Genomic DNA, 14,775 nt, shown 5'->3' on the forward strand with positions numbered 1-14,775 from the left:
CTCTAAACAAATGGATTATTATGTTAAGGCTTTCCTACTTGTATATTTACAAATATATATATAGATCTAACTTCATTGGAATATAACACAACTTTTTCGAATTAGATTTTTTTAAATTAACTTACCATTTTGTTGAAATATCTCCAAAAGTTGTGATGACACATAGGACATTTTTTGTTGAGCAAGAGCAGTGGCAGCCAGGGAAAATGTTGGGGAAATAATTTGGTGACATCTTGTGGTCTTAATGTGAATTACAGGGGGGTGGCAGTTACCCCTGGGGGCGAGTTACCCCCGAGTACCCTAACTCCATCACGAAAGGCAAATGTATGAAAAAACTCTGACGTCAAACAACTTTGAATGACAAACCCATCCCATATAAGTAACGGATAGCATCGAATATCTGTCAGTCATCCGTGAAGCAGCAAGAGGAATATAGGTGTGCTTTTTCTGCACAATTGCAATGCCACATTCCACGCTTCTACTGTGCGTCATCGGACTCCTAGCGTTCTCCTCTGCGTGCTACATCCAGAACTGTCCCAGAGGCGGGAAGCGCGCGTTACAGGACATCGGCATCAGACAGGTAGGCAGGCCTACGTTACAGACTGTTCTATTTTCCGAGTCCTCTTTTTTATTCTATATAGGCTACACTATGCTTTTTGCGCTGTTTTTTCCCCCCAGAGTAGGGGAACGCACCACACAACTTCATTATAATCTATAGGCCTAAAGGTTTGGATAATGACCATTTGAAAATGACCGGGTGCAGTAATTTATTTCACCTAATGCATTTTACAGTTATGTTTTTATCTAACGGTCATACTGTTATGTTGACAACTCATCAATATAGAGCCTATTTTTTAATACAATTCGGTGTTTACACGGTCATAATAAATGCAGAATGGAATTTAGATTGAACCTACATAATTGTAGGCTATTATTTTTTCTTCTTCTTGGAGTTAATCTGTGCTTCCAGTGCTCCTGAAAACACACATAGGCCTACAACAATTAAAACATTTAAAACATTTTTTATGGATAATTGTATTTCCAATACCAACTATTATCAATAATTGAATCATAAACAAATGACACATTGAGGTTCCACTAGCATAAAAACAATAGGAAGCCAGCTAACTGGTCTCTCCCCCTGAAGTGCATGACATGTGGACCAGGGGACCAGGGCCACTGCTTTGGCCCCAGTATCTGCTGTGGGGAGGGGCTGGGCTGCTGGATGGGCTCCCCAGAGACAGCCCGCTGCTTTGAGGAGAATTACCTGCCCACCCCATGCCAGACAGGAGGGAGACCTTGTGGATCTGATGCAGGACGCTGCGCTGCACCAGGAGTTTGCTGTGACTCAGGTACAGTAGGTGTCATTGTTAATTTCTGTCTATTGTGTTTCGTCTGTGTGTGTGGTTGTGCGCTTACCTGTCTGTCTGTCTGTCTGTCTGTCTGTCTGTCTGTCTCTGTCTCTCTGTCTGTCTGTCTGTCTGTCTGTCTGTCTGTCTGTACATACCGGTGTATACTTGCACAATAAATGCTATGTTTATTCGCTTTCTGACTTTCATCATTGTATGTATGTCGACAGAGAGTTGTGTTCTAGATCCAGACTGTTTGTCGGAGAGTCGGTACCACTCTCCTGCGGATCACAGCGCTGGCGCCACAAGTGACTCACCGGGGGAACTGTTGCTGCGCCTGCTACACTTTGCCACCAGGGGGCAAAGTGAATACAAACAGTAACAATCTCACTCCAGAGATTCGCTTACATGTTGCCTAATTCAAAATCAACCCTTACTAGCCTTTGACACTTCTCGTAGATCGGAAAAGATTGAAATGAATTACTTAATTTTTTCAGAAGGAACTTCAAGTAATTGGATATGTTTTAGCAATATGGTAATTGTTCCACCTTGCCTAGTGATGGCGATTTCGCCATATTGTTGACCACTACTATCAAAACCTTTTACACCTATACAGTACCTAGGCTAGGGGCCAGCGGGCGATTTGGAATCAGGCAAAATGGTTAAACTGACAGAAATAACAGGATAAAATGGATACAAGTTATAAACTGTCAACAAGAGTGTTTTTTTCCACCTAAGAATGTATATGCACACACATACATTACATATATAAGTTTTATGTTCAACAAGACATTGTTTTTCCTAATGCCTCAATATAAATAGGTCATGTATACACCACAGAAATACAGACATTTAAATATGTAGGAAATAAATAGTTTTCTTGCAGTGTTGTAGAATGATCAGATTAATGTTCAACAATCATTGTTGTTAGTATGTGAAGTGCTTGTAGATCACTACATTAATGCAGTGCATTACAGATATTACTATTAATTATGAATCACCATTTACTGAGAATCACTGCTGTTGTATAATTGAATTAAAGATATCAAGAAATCACTACCAACCAAACTTGTCGGTTGTCTTTTGTACCCAGTTCCAAGCCAGGTTTTGTACTTCTAAAGAGTAATTATACCTGTCTCATAGCTTTGATTTACTGAAAGAAACGGATGTGTCTTGACTGGTTCTACAGTGTGTGTCTGTGTGTGTGTATGTGTGTGTGTGTGCAAGTTTTCTAGGATGGTATGTGCAACCAATACCTGGATAATTAATTATAAAGGGTCTGAGGAGGTTTGAGAAGACACCTATGTGTCACGAACCGGCTCGTAGCCCGTAACAAAGAGGGAGACAACGCAGAGATAACGGAATAACAAAAAGATGTTTATTAAATAAAGTAAACTATATACAATTAACAATGGTGCGTGTATAGGCAGTAATCAGTAGTGTAAGTGAGTGGTTGCGTGCAAAGGTAGTGATAATGTGGGGTGTTGAGCGGTGCCAAAATAAACAAGCCACAAAATGCCACAACCAAAAATACAGTGTGTCTGCATGGAGAGAGTCTCTCTAATGAATGGGGGAAAGGTGTATTTATCCCTGGGACACACCCGAGCCCAGGTGTGTTCCATTTCACTGACTACCCATCTTATTAAGGAAAACAATAGCAAAGAGAAAGAATTCGGCAGACAGAGTGGGAGGGTCGTCACATATGTGGTTTTGCAATAAGGCAATTGCAAATTGCCTGGTGGTGAGAGAGAGGGGGGTGGAACATATGCAAGTCATTAGCGGTTTACTACTGTCAAACCAGTGTTGAGATGATGAAGCAGGTCTGTCACAGTGCTAAACAAACACTCTTCATCTATGTTTGGATAGCTCTGCTCTTACTGAGCATGTTTTCCTGGACAAACCAATCAACTACTTACTCACCATACAATTCCCCAGTGGGAATTCTACCATGTGAAGATTTCTGGAAATAGTATAGCGTTGGAGTATAGAACTCTTCAATTTATCAGCAAATCGATTTATTAGCAATTTCACTGAGGGGTGTTTTCAGACTTTCTTTGATGGAACAACAAAATACATACTGAAAAAGATGTGAGTTCTATCAACGCCTGTTGACAACACAGCTCAACCTTAAATTGCATTATTTGCGCTATATTGACAGTATAGCCCCCTTTATTTACTGTGTTGGTTTGGTATGCACTGCCCTCACTTTTACCCTGGCTTTAACCCGGCTGCTTCACCTAGATCTCTGTTTTTGGTTTGCCACCTATATTCTATTATCAATTCTACACGATGGCTCTCACAAAGCATTGTGAGGTTGTTGTAGTCTTTCATTAAGTTAAATGTAGTAGTAATCGAACCTGTTAAAACCTGCCAGACCAATACCAGCAACCCACAGCGATAGGAGGGGGGAGGAATTCGGTATAAATTCTGATGAGTTTCACTTGCTCTCTCACTCCCGCTGTCACCATGGATCTTAGAGTGATGGTGATGCTGCTCTTTCTGTGTGCTCTGGCCATCACAACCGCTGAAGGTAAGGAAGACACTGTAATACAGGTCTATTCAACTATATTCTTAGGGGGGGGCAGATGTACAAAAGGTCAATTGCAGAGGGGCTGGACATTTTCCACGTGCAATTATTCTCTGGAAGAACTGTATAAGAAAGCAACGCAACCACCAATAAAGTACTTTTCTTCAAATTAAATGTTGCTGAAACGAATTAGGAAACAAGTGGAGGGCGCTCAACCAACGAGGTGGAACAAAATCATTTGATCATCATTGAAAAGGAAATGGTGCAAAGCTTGCTCACCATTATTTTGTTCAATAGTTTATTAAAAGTAATGAGGTCATTTTAAAATAATCTGAAAACTAAGAATCGCAATAAATAACACATCAGGTAATGCCAAATTCCAGTCTGAAGGAAGTACAGTATGCTTTGAATGAATTTCCCTCAGTCATTAGATTCATTTTTTGTCACACTCCCTTCTAAGAGTCCTTGTGAGTATCAGAGATGGAAACAGAAGGCACGTAGGTATTCCTTAGAGTCGTAGCTTTCAGGAATGCGGTATTCATCTTTTGTATCTTAAACCATACAAATGCTCTGGCCAAATTCATATGCAGAATCTTTTATTAATGTATAGAATTGATCAAAGGGACCAGTATAAATTAATACATTTTCAGGATATGGCCCCCTGCCACTGGAATTTCTATCATCAGAACATTTTGCAGTAGTTCTTGCTAGAAAAACAAATATTGATATTTGACAAATCAGAACAGCAGTGGTCTAGTAACCAATGACTTTTACCTATTGGTCGGTCATCAAACCATCACTCCTTTGCATAGGACTCAATAAGTAGCTAGCTGCCTTGAATGTTCATTTTTTGGGGCTGTGTGACAGTAGACACAAGAGCTCAGTGGAAATGTTATATTCATGCTGAAGCTTGGTGTGTGTGTGTGTGTGTGTGTGTGTGTGTGTGTGTGTGTGTGTGTGTGTGTGTGTGTGTGTGTGTGTGTGTGTGTGCATGAGAGAGAGAGAGAGAGAGAGAGAGAGATTGGCAGTTACTATCATATGGCAGTTATGTTGCCTGAATGGTATTGCCAAAAATTGTTTATTTCATTTGTGGGTTTTATCTGTTGTGACTCGCTTACTTTCAGTTGATACTCATCAACCACTAGGTTGTCATTCTACTGTCATTCCATAGTCACAGTTTAAAACAACACAGGTCACTTGAGTTTAAGGAGAATTTACTAGTCTGTGATTCTTGGAGCAACCTAAACTACTACTTCAGCTACCTCTCCAACTCCTTGTTCTTTGAAAAAACACTCTACTACCTGTACTACTACAACTATTACTACTATTAATATTATTTTTATTACCATGCCTACTGAAGCCACTACTACAGATGTATGATCTTGATTTGAGCCAGTTTGCTACAGCAGGGAAATAATCCTGCAGCAACAGGTAATGTTAATTATTATGTGGATTATACAGTAATTAATGGACATTTTTTTGTAGGGGGTTGATACATTACTACAATTACTAACTATTGAAGCCTTTTTAAACCTTGAATATAGTACAGGTTTGCATTTCCTGCTGTGCGGGAAAATTCTTAACAACAAAATTGTGATCAAATTAAGATCCTACATCTGTACACCACGACAAGTTCCACTAGAGCTGCTGCAATTACCACTACCATCACTTAGGCCACGATTACTGCAACTCTTACAACTGATGGTAAACATTGCAGGGGGCATTCCTAAATGCTGTGTGACGACATCTATGGACATTCCCACCAATGTGCTGAGGAAGGTGGAGAGAGCAGAGATGCAGAGAAACAATGGTGCCTGTGAGATCAACGCACTTGTGTGAGTTCATCGCAATACCGACTAGAGTAGACTAATTGTAGTATCCCACTTACACATTTACTATCATTGAAAACTGTCATGACATACTAGTGTTAGTATTCCACTGTCTGATACAAATTATGTTAAAGTTCAGAACAGTCAAAATTATGTTTTTCATGTGATTGGATGATATTCGAAGGTATGATGATCAAAGTATGAAAAATGACTGTCACTTCTACATTGATAACCTTTTATGATAAAGTTACTGGTTCCCTCCCCCATGTCAAACACTTAGCTTCATCATTAAAGGGACAAGGTGACATCACCTTAATTCTCATTTTAATACACCAATGGCAACATGATATTCTCGTATCTCTTACTGCCTTGTTTCCCCTTTCATCTCTGTCTGGCGTTAGCTAGCTTCTGGCTAGCTAGGTCTTCAGCCAGCATGGAACAAAAAGGGGGGTTGTTCAAAACATACGCAGTTGTCAAGTCAACTCACCTGTCAATGCTGCTGTGAATCGCATCACAAATGACATTCCAAAAAGGAGATGTGTATGACATTTGTTTGTATCATTTGATGCAATTTCAATGTTATTTGAGTTGCTTTGTGTATCAACAAATTAGCTGGGGATCATTTTACTGCAACACTACTCACTGCATCCAAGTTACTTGGCATAGGCGTTTCAAAGAGCTGTCAGTAAAGGCGAGCTTATGAATATAAGCTCCCTGCTCACTCAGCCTGTCTTTTCATACTTTCCTGGTAGTTATGAAAGAAAATGAAAGAAAATGTATTTTTCAGAATGACAGTTCAGGACCTTTGAAGACCCTCTATGTCAGATGGTGACCTGAGACAATGACTGTCTTTTCTCCTCCATTCCCATAGGCTGCACGTGAAAGGGAAGAAGTTCTGTGCCCACCCGAAGGTAAAGAGAAAGCTGAAGAGGATGCAGAGAAAAAAGGACGGAAAACAGAAAAGGCATTAGTGCTCTGTGAAGTGAGGGAACTTGTTAATGTGCGGCTAATCCCCTTGTGGACAGACTACATAAACATAACTGGCACCTGACAAAATGATGCAACATTTTACTTCTAGGTTAACTGAGATTAATGTGCAGCAGCTTGACTTTTCTTTCATGTCTTTTTAGACATTTTCCTTGGTTATCATTATGTGTTTTGGAGGAGTTTTGTAAAAGCATTACTATGTGTGTGAGGCAGAAACCTGTGGTGTGTGTAATGAAAATCGAATACATGTCGACATGTAATCCACCAACTAATCTATAGCATTCGCAAAACTGTTTTCTACTTATTCCTTGTATAAATAATCAAGAGCTGTGATATCTGAAATAAAATCTATACTTATCCCAAAACATTCTTGTGTTGTTGATTTTTGTATAAACTGCAATTATATTCCTTTGTAGAAAAGCCACATGAATTTCACATGTGATCTAGTGTTTTACATAACATGTGACAACATGTAAATGCAACATTTGACAACATGAAACTACACATGTGAAAACATTTGGGATGCAACATTTAAACGTGATACCAGGAAACTACACATGTGAAAACATTTGGGATGCAACATTTAAACGTGATACCAGGAAACTACACGTGACAACATTTGAACGTTTTTTTACATTTATGTATAAACATTCAAATATGTAACTTGAAAACACTGTGGTTTTTTCATTATGTTCCGGAGACATCCTAACGACTCATTTTTATTTGCAGGGCATCATGTGAAAATGTTAATCCACATGTGCAAGGTTATCTGAAATATCATCACATATAAAGTGTTCCAAAAACACATTTTCACATGATTTCACATCAGAAATTTCACATCTGAAATACATTTGTACCTGTGATTTGTCACGTGTGAAATCATGCAGTCTTTCGATAAGGGTTGCGTTGCGATCAGTCAGTCACGCTCATTCTGAAGAGGTGTGCAGGCTTTTGCTATAGCCCTGCTCTAACCCACCTGATTCAGCTAATTTAGGTTTTTGATCATTTGTTGAGTAGCTGATGTGTTAGTGCTGGGCTGAGACAAACACCCAACAATCTCTCTCTCCAGGACCTGGGTTGGTGACCACTGCCTTACAACCTAACAACAGCACTCAAAACAAGACCACACAGAATCCTTCTGCTAACACACCAGCTCTGGTGTACAACAGAGGCATGTACAGACACCAGTAGAGCCATATATACAGAGAAAACATCAATGACCACACATATGAATAAACGCAACTGACGTGTGTATCTGGAGCACTCAGAGGAGTGACATTTGGTTGTGGTGTGTTTCTGTGGGTCACTATGACCTGTGAAAATGCTGAGGTGGTCCAGGAAGAAGGTGACCTTCATAGCAAAGCCTGCTGCTTGTGAGTAAAATGACGTCCCGTACTTAACAGAACTCATTCGCAACTTTGCCAAAGCACAGATTTATTGCTGTGGGTGGAGGAGAAAGACCGGATAAACGAGATAAGTAACCTCTGCTTCAGAGGGATTACTCTACACATGTGAAGGAGGAGAACACAGGTCTACTAAATAGGAAGATACTTTACCTCCAGGACCAAAAATGACCAAATTTAGCAGTGTATGAGCAACAAATGCCTCCTCTCCTTCATCTGCAATGATCAACAAAACATGTGCAAGCAATACGGTAGATGGATACCCAGGTGTCCATGTCTTTCACATCAATCTAGACGGAGAGGAGAGGAAGTCACTATTTAGACCCACCTTGGTATTCCATTCTCCCTTCCAGGGATAGAGATGTGGAGGCTGTGCTTAATTAAGTATGTGAGGCTGGAGAAGCAGGAAGTAGAGAGAAAGGGAGGAGAAACCACGGCTGGCTCTAGCCTTTTGGAGGCCCTAAGAGAATGGGTCGGGTGGCGAATGTCCTGCAATTCTACACATTTTGCCATGACTTATGCCATATTAATGATATCTCAGTGAGCGTGACGAGCAAAATCAATGCGGGTCCCCCTGGCTGATGCACATCCAAATTTCAAACTTACACCTTACTTACGTATTCTACTATTCTAACTCTTAGCCTTACAGGCTGCAAGTGTAGCAATATAAAACAAAATGACACAATGGCGCCCCCTAAAGGAACCACTTGCCTTCCTTTTGAAGATGAATAATGACAGTGAGAATTTTACAGCTGGAATAGGTCATAAATCATGAACTACTGTGTCATGGTGCACCTTACGTATTCTACTATTATAACTCTCAACAGTAAGTTGAGACACCGAATGAGTTCCAATTTCTTTCATAAAATGTAAAAAGTTTGTCGCTTATGCCTGGAGTCGGCCCTGGGAGAGACGCTGAGCAGAGAAATACATAGCCTTTTAGCATATTGCTCAGCTCAACTCACTTATCTATCACCTGCCTACAAACCTGTGTAGACTCAAATGGACTCACTGAATTTCCATTTCACTTCAGGATGAATATTGAGATTCATTGGAGCACAGTCCAATCCTTCTTTATCCCTTTCTAGATCGTCAAGAGAAAATACAAGTGTGGACTCAGACAGACAGATCAAAAGAGATATATTAGGGAGGGGACAAACACTTTTGACTCCCAAGCTCTCTGCCAGCCTGCAGCCTACAGGTTGATCTAACCTGGGACCAGATCAGATATCCCATTTGGGACCAGACTAGACCAGATATCTGATCCCAGGCTACAAAAAGAGAGGTGCAAAGTTACAGGCTGCAAGAGTAGCAATATAAAACAAAATGACACAATGGCGCCCCCTAAAGGAATTAACAACCACTTGCCTTCCTTCTGAAGATGAATAATGACAGTAAGAATTGTACAGCTGGAATAGGTCATAAATCGTGAACTACTGTGTCATGGTGCAATAAAATAATCATAGCAACACAGTATCCAAATAATCCCCTTTCCCTTTCCCTTGATTTATTATATTTACATCAACCCTTATCTGTGTGACTGTGTGTGTGTTATGCTTAGTCGTACTTCAGGCAGTCATTGAAATTCCATGTAATTTTACTCACAAGAGATTAGGTCTATATTATAGGGTAAACAAAATACCATTTTGACAATCCATGAAAATGAATTGTGAATAATCAAGTAGCAGGGCGGCAGGGTAGCCTATTGATTAGAGCGTTGGACTAGTAATCGAAAGGTTGCAAGTTCGAGTCCCCGAGCTAACAAGGTACAAATCTCTCGTTCTGCCCCTAAACAGGCAGTTAACCCACTGTTCCTCCGCTGTCATTGAAAACAAGAATTTGTTCTTAACTGACTTGCCCAGTAAAAAAAAAATGATTCAGCAAAATGGCATAACGTCTATATTTGGCACTATACGGATATCTCCTCCCTTCCATGCAAAAAAAGTCAAAGTAAAGATATTGTTTATAATCTTCCAGAATTATGTAATTCCCTTCGCAAATTTCAGCCTGTTTGAACCGTCCCGGCCCACTCTAATTAACGTCCTCCCCTTTTACCAAATGATCGCGACAAAGCCTAAGTGAAAGCAACCGACATCATTATATATTTTTTTGCGACAGCAACTATTCTTGAACTAATGTCTGCCATGTCTACCTCAGTTAATTTTCCAGAACCCGAACATTCCGGACTGTTAAAGTTTTCATCTGCTGCGTTCTACGCTGTCAGTTCTTTTTTGATCATTGTTGTGAACAAAACGATTCTCACAAACTACAGGTAAGGTCGTTTCGTCACTGCAATGATTGTGTACAGAGAGAGGTTCAACAAATAACATGCTAAATTAACATGAGAATTTGAGGCTCAAACAGGCAGCCAGTTATCATGGGTTACATTCTGTATTGTATTGTTTATAGGCGACATCTTGACATCTTGATTATCCAATAACATGACTTTCCTTGCTTTTAGATTTCCCTCCTACATGTTTCTAGGAATTGGCCAGGTAGGCTATACTGTATCTCAATTCAGGATTCTTGAGGTAGAAGTTGCACCACAGAGATGTAGGATCAGGTTACCTTCCCGTATCATAACCAAAATCAAACTGTTGATGAAATAAGAACTGACCATTATCAGTAGCGTAACATCAACTACATCATTGAGTGTGGAATTGCCATCTATTCATAAACATTGATCCCCCTTCTTTTATTTTTGTAATTTTTTATTTTTATTTTTTACAGATGACTACTACAATCCTCATTCTCTATTTTGCTAAAATGAACCAAACAGTTCACTTCCAAGACTTTGACAGAAGTGTTCTCGTCAAAGTAAGTGATTTCCCTTTATTTTCATCTTCTGTCTGTCACAGATGCATACAACAAAAGGTGTACCACAATGAGCCACAAAAGGAGCCAATGTTTTAAAAAAAAACATAATTTTGCCATTTGCCAACATGTCAATATAATAATCTCGATTTAATTCATTTAATACATTCTGGACTTACAGATCTTCCCCCTACCTTTGCTGTATGTTGGAAACCACATAACAGGACTGGCTAGTACAAAGAAGTTAAGGTACAATGTAGTCTAAATGCATGAGTGAAACGTAATGCATTAGTTTCAGATATCATCTCAATTACAGTCTGTACAATGTGAACAACACTCCCTACCCATAGGGACTTAGGCCTGGGCGCCAAGCACTTTGTGACAAATGCATTTATAAAAAAGCAGATCAAATATGAATGATTGATTGATTGATCCATTGATCCTTTTACAGCTTACCCATGTTCACGGTATTAAGGAAGTTCACCATATTGATGACAATGATCATGGAAGCAAGGCTATTGAGGTTTGTGGCCATTTTCCCACATGTCTACTGCACTGTAATAACTGCACATCTTTTACAGTTCGGCCTTAAAGTATTAACAGGTTCATTTACATTTCCTCTCCAGAAAAACATTCCCTAATCGTCTTGTCTACAGTGTTCTGGCCATAGTTTTTGGAGCTTTGGTGGCTGCCAGGTAGGTCCAATAGATCGCCAACCCTGATATGCTACTAATACACTTTCACACGGTTAACATGTTCCTGTCCGGTGAGCTACCCTCCTTCAGATATTACCTCTGAAAACATCTATAGTACTTCAAAGGAATCACTGATTATCTTCATTACCACTATGAATCAAATGCACCACTTATTTTCTCCAATAGCTCTGACTTGGCCTTTGATGCAGAGGGCTACACGTTCATTCTGCTTAATGATGTCTTCACTGCTGCCAGTGGTGTGTACACCAAGAAGAAGCTGGGAACTGAGGTAGGACACATTGTAGCCACACTATATGTCCTCCACCTGTTTTCCCTATTAACATGTAGACCAGGGCAATTAAGAAGGGATAAAGAATTGATTTAAGCACGTAAACATACCTCTTTTGAAAAATGTTTTAACCCCGTCGTAAAATAAAAAAATTCCCAGAATGGGTCTGGGTACTGTGACAATACCAAGCACCTGGACTACATTCTCCTTACAGGTAGATACTTCCCGTTTTCAGATGAAGAGATTCTTAAACAGGCACAGGAGAATACATACATATTTCTACGGCAGGTTGAATGAATCTAGTCCTTAGCTTTGCAACAATCGATACATTTACATCCTGCATGTTTACATTCCAGCCATGAGGAAAGGTGAAGTGAGGTGTTGCTGAATGACTCACCTAAACGTGGCCAGGCTACGTTGATTCATTTGTTTGGATGCTCACCCTTAAAGTCAACACTGCAAAATGCGTAACCTGCCTCCACTGTGGATCCCTGGATCGTTAAGCTCCAGCGACACTATCCTCTTATGGTTGAACATTTGAGGAGTTGAATAGCAAAGTGTTTTGTGTAATTCAGATTCACGTGAAATAAAGTTTTCTATTTCTTTAAAGGGCCTTGGAAAATATGGGATCTTATTTTACAATGCATTCATCATCGTCATCCCAACTCTTCTGGCAAGTGCATTTACTGGGGATTTACACAAGGTAGATGGATTTCTTGTTTTCTCAGGATAAGCATCGCTTTTAGCCACAGATATAGGATCAGTTCATTCCTGTCTGTCTGACCCGCTGTCTGTGTGTTTGTTTTCCGTTGACAGGCCATCACATATGAATACTGGTTGAATGCCCCCTTTGTTTCCTGCTTCCTTATTTCCTGCCTCATGGGGTAAGTCAGTGTACAAATGACTCAAAACCAAACTGGCAGCGTATCCCTATTTATATGGCTGTTAAAGGGGGATTATTCAACTTCTGTAATTTGATATGTTGTGGTTCAACATTGTAAGAGCAAGATGTGTCTCAAGGAAGTGTAGTCTCCATGAGGATATCCTTCCTCAACAACTGGAGGTGGAGCAGAACACTGAGACACGTCCCACTTTAGCCATGATGTTGTCCCATTGGGCTCAATCGTTGCCAACACAACCTCCCCTAACAAATCTTAGAACATGTTAAAAAAGTAATACAAAAGGCCCCTACTACCATTCATTGTAGAGCAATATTTCAGAAACATATTAGAAGGGCAAGTAGCAGCCAAAATAGAGGTGTCTCAGTTACATAAAAGGTTTCAAATGACCACTTCTGAACACACGTGGGATGTTAAAGGAAAATGTGAACTAAAAAATGAATGCGGTGGTGGAAGATGAATCATGGGAGAGAATTTGTGAAAGTAGTCACAAATGCAATAGTAGCCCAGCGTGGAGGGATTTTGACTGGTAAGTGAAGATGAGGTACTTTTAAACACCTTTGTTGACATCGAACATTGGATCAAAAAGCTTCGGCACGATGTTGGAGTCGCTGTGTGGAAAAATACGAGACCACACATCTTCTGGTACTGTCCAAAGTTACAAGGGTTCTGGAAGAGCATTAAAAACAACAAGTGAAGACACTCCTAGACATGGAGTTGCCACTGGAACCAACGTTCATTTTATTAGGGGTATAGTACCTTGTAACCTGGAAGAAACAACTGTACATATTAAGGGCACTGTTAGTGATTGCACAGAAAATGATTATGTTCAATTGGCTTAAATCACAGCCGCCAACTGTAAGTCAATGGGGGAAAAAAGGACAATTATGGAAAATATGACAGCCAGGTTTACAACTAAAGATGGATACTTTTCTGTCGAAATGGACTCCCAACAGATTGTACCTTGCCCAATAACTGTATAGACAAAAAGGGGGACATGTGTTTGTAGAATAATTCCCTTCATTTAATGACACTGAAATAAACTCCTGTAATTATTAGCATTATTTACTTATTTTGGTCCTTTTACGGATGTAAAAAAAAAAAAATCATTTTTTAGAATTTATTTTCTTCTTTATTTCGTTTATTTGTATGTCTCTTTCCCCTTTCTTCTAAAAAAGTATGATCGTTCACATGGTGTTCTATAATGTATATTTGAACTTGAAAAATCAATCTATGTAAAAAATAAAAGGGGGGTCTTATTAATAATAATAAATAATAATCATATGAAATGTAAGTATACCATGATAAAAATGTTGCGCCTCTGTTTAAGGTTTGTGCTGATGTATTCCATAGTGCTATGTAGCCACTACAACTCTGCACTGACCACCACGGTGGTGGGAGCAATTAAGGTAAGAAGAACACATGTGGACCAGTAACATGTGGGTCAATATGTTTGTTCCTAACTTTTCGGGGCTGTGTTGACACAGCTGGGTCAGGTTCAGTGAGCACAAAATGGGGGGGGGGGGATGTTTTTAAATGCACAATCCTCTTCTGATCATGTCCTTCTCACAAAGTCCACATATCCATGAATATCATGCCCAGGAAACTAGTGTATCAAGATCAATTGTTTTCCGCAGAACGTTGCTGTTGCCTACATCGGCATGTTTTTAGGTGGAGACTACCTGTTTTCATGGACCAACTTCCTGGGGTTAAATATTTGGTAAGAGCGGATGAGTTTCCAAGCCGTGACACATTAGCTCCAGAACACTGTTGCTATGCCACTCTGTTTTAAGTTATTGCCAAAGTCCAACTCTATAGTTCTCTCTTCTCGTCAGTATATCAGGGGGACTTGTGTATTCCTACCTGACGTTCCACAGCAGCAGCAAACCATCCCAAAGCGATGAAAGCGGAATACAGGGAAACCAGGACCAGCTGATCATTCCCATGATGGAAGATTCCATAGACAGACTCCCTGTGAAATAA

General features: G+C 39.9%; 3 protein-coding genes across 4 annotated transcripts; all 3 read left to right on the forward strand.

Moving 5' to 3' along the window:
* The first annotated feature begins 383 nt into the window (after positions 1–383).
* LOC118394261 (vasotocin-neurophysin VT 2-like) lies at positions 384–2,412 on the forward strand. The gene is made up of 3 exons (XM_035787475.2): positions 384–580; positions 1,148–1,352; positions 1,580–2,412. The coding sequence occupies exons 1-3, from the start codon at positions 461–463 to the stop codon at positions 1,729–1,731; spliced, it is 477 nt and encodes a 158-aa protein (XP_035643368.1). The 5' UTR covers positions 384–460; the 3' UTR covers positions 1,732–2,412.
* Positions 2,413–3,711: 1,299 nt separating this feature from the next.
* On the forward strand, positions 3,712–7,057 carry LOC118393479 (C-C motif chemokine 27-like). The gene is made up of 3 exons (XM_035786173.2): positions 3,712–3,879; positions 5,594–5,711; positions 6,577–7,057. The coding sequence occupies exons 1-3, from the start codon at positions 3,780–3,782 to the stop codon at positions 6,674–6,676; spliced, it is 318 nt and encodes a 105-aa protein (XP_035642066.1). The 5' UTR covers positions 3,712–3,779; the 3' UTR covers positions 6,677–7,057.
* A 3,092-nt stretch (positions 7,058–10,149) lies between these two features.
* On the forward strand, positions 10,150–14,775 carry LOC118393480 (UDP-N-acetylglucosamine/UDP-glucose/GDP-mannose transporter-like). Of its 2 annotated transcripts, XM_035786174.2 has the most exons (12): positions 10,150–10,367; positions 10,557–10,590; positions 10,826–10,912; positions 11,091–11,158; positions 11,361–11,432; positions 11,536–11,604; positions 11,791–11,893; positions 12,504–12,596; positions 12,710–12,777; positions 14,123–14,201; positions 14,430–14,512; positions 14,628–14,775. In XM_035786174.2, exons 1-12 carry the CDS (start codon positions 10,231–10,233, stop codon positions 14,773–14,775), a joined length of 1,041 nt encoding a protein of 346 aa, XP_035642067.1. In that variant the 5' UTR covers positions 10,150–10,230. The 2 variants fall into 2 exon arrangements, with proteins under 2 accessions (XP_035642067.1, XP_035642068.1); XM_035786175.2 differs by lacking the exon at positions 14,628–14,775 and having other exon boundaries at positions 14,430–14,516.

The sequence above is a fragment of the Oncorhynchus keta genome, chromosome 14 (genome assembly GCF_023373465.1).
Source record: "Oncorhynchus keta strain PuntledgeMale-10-30-2019 chromosome 14, Oket_V2, whole genome shotgun sequence".
Classification (NCBI taxonomy): Eukaryota; Metazoa; Chordata; class Actinopteri; order Salmoniformes; family Salmonidae; genus Oncorhynchus; species Oncorhynchus keta.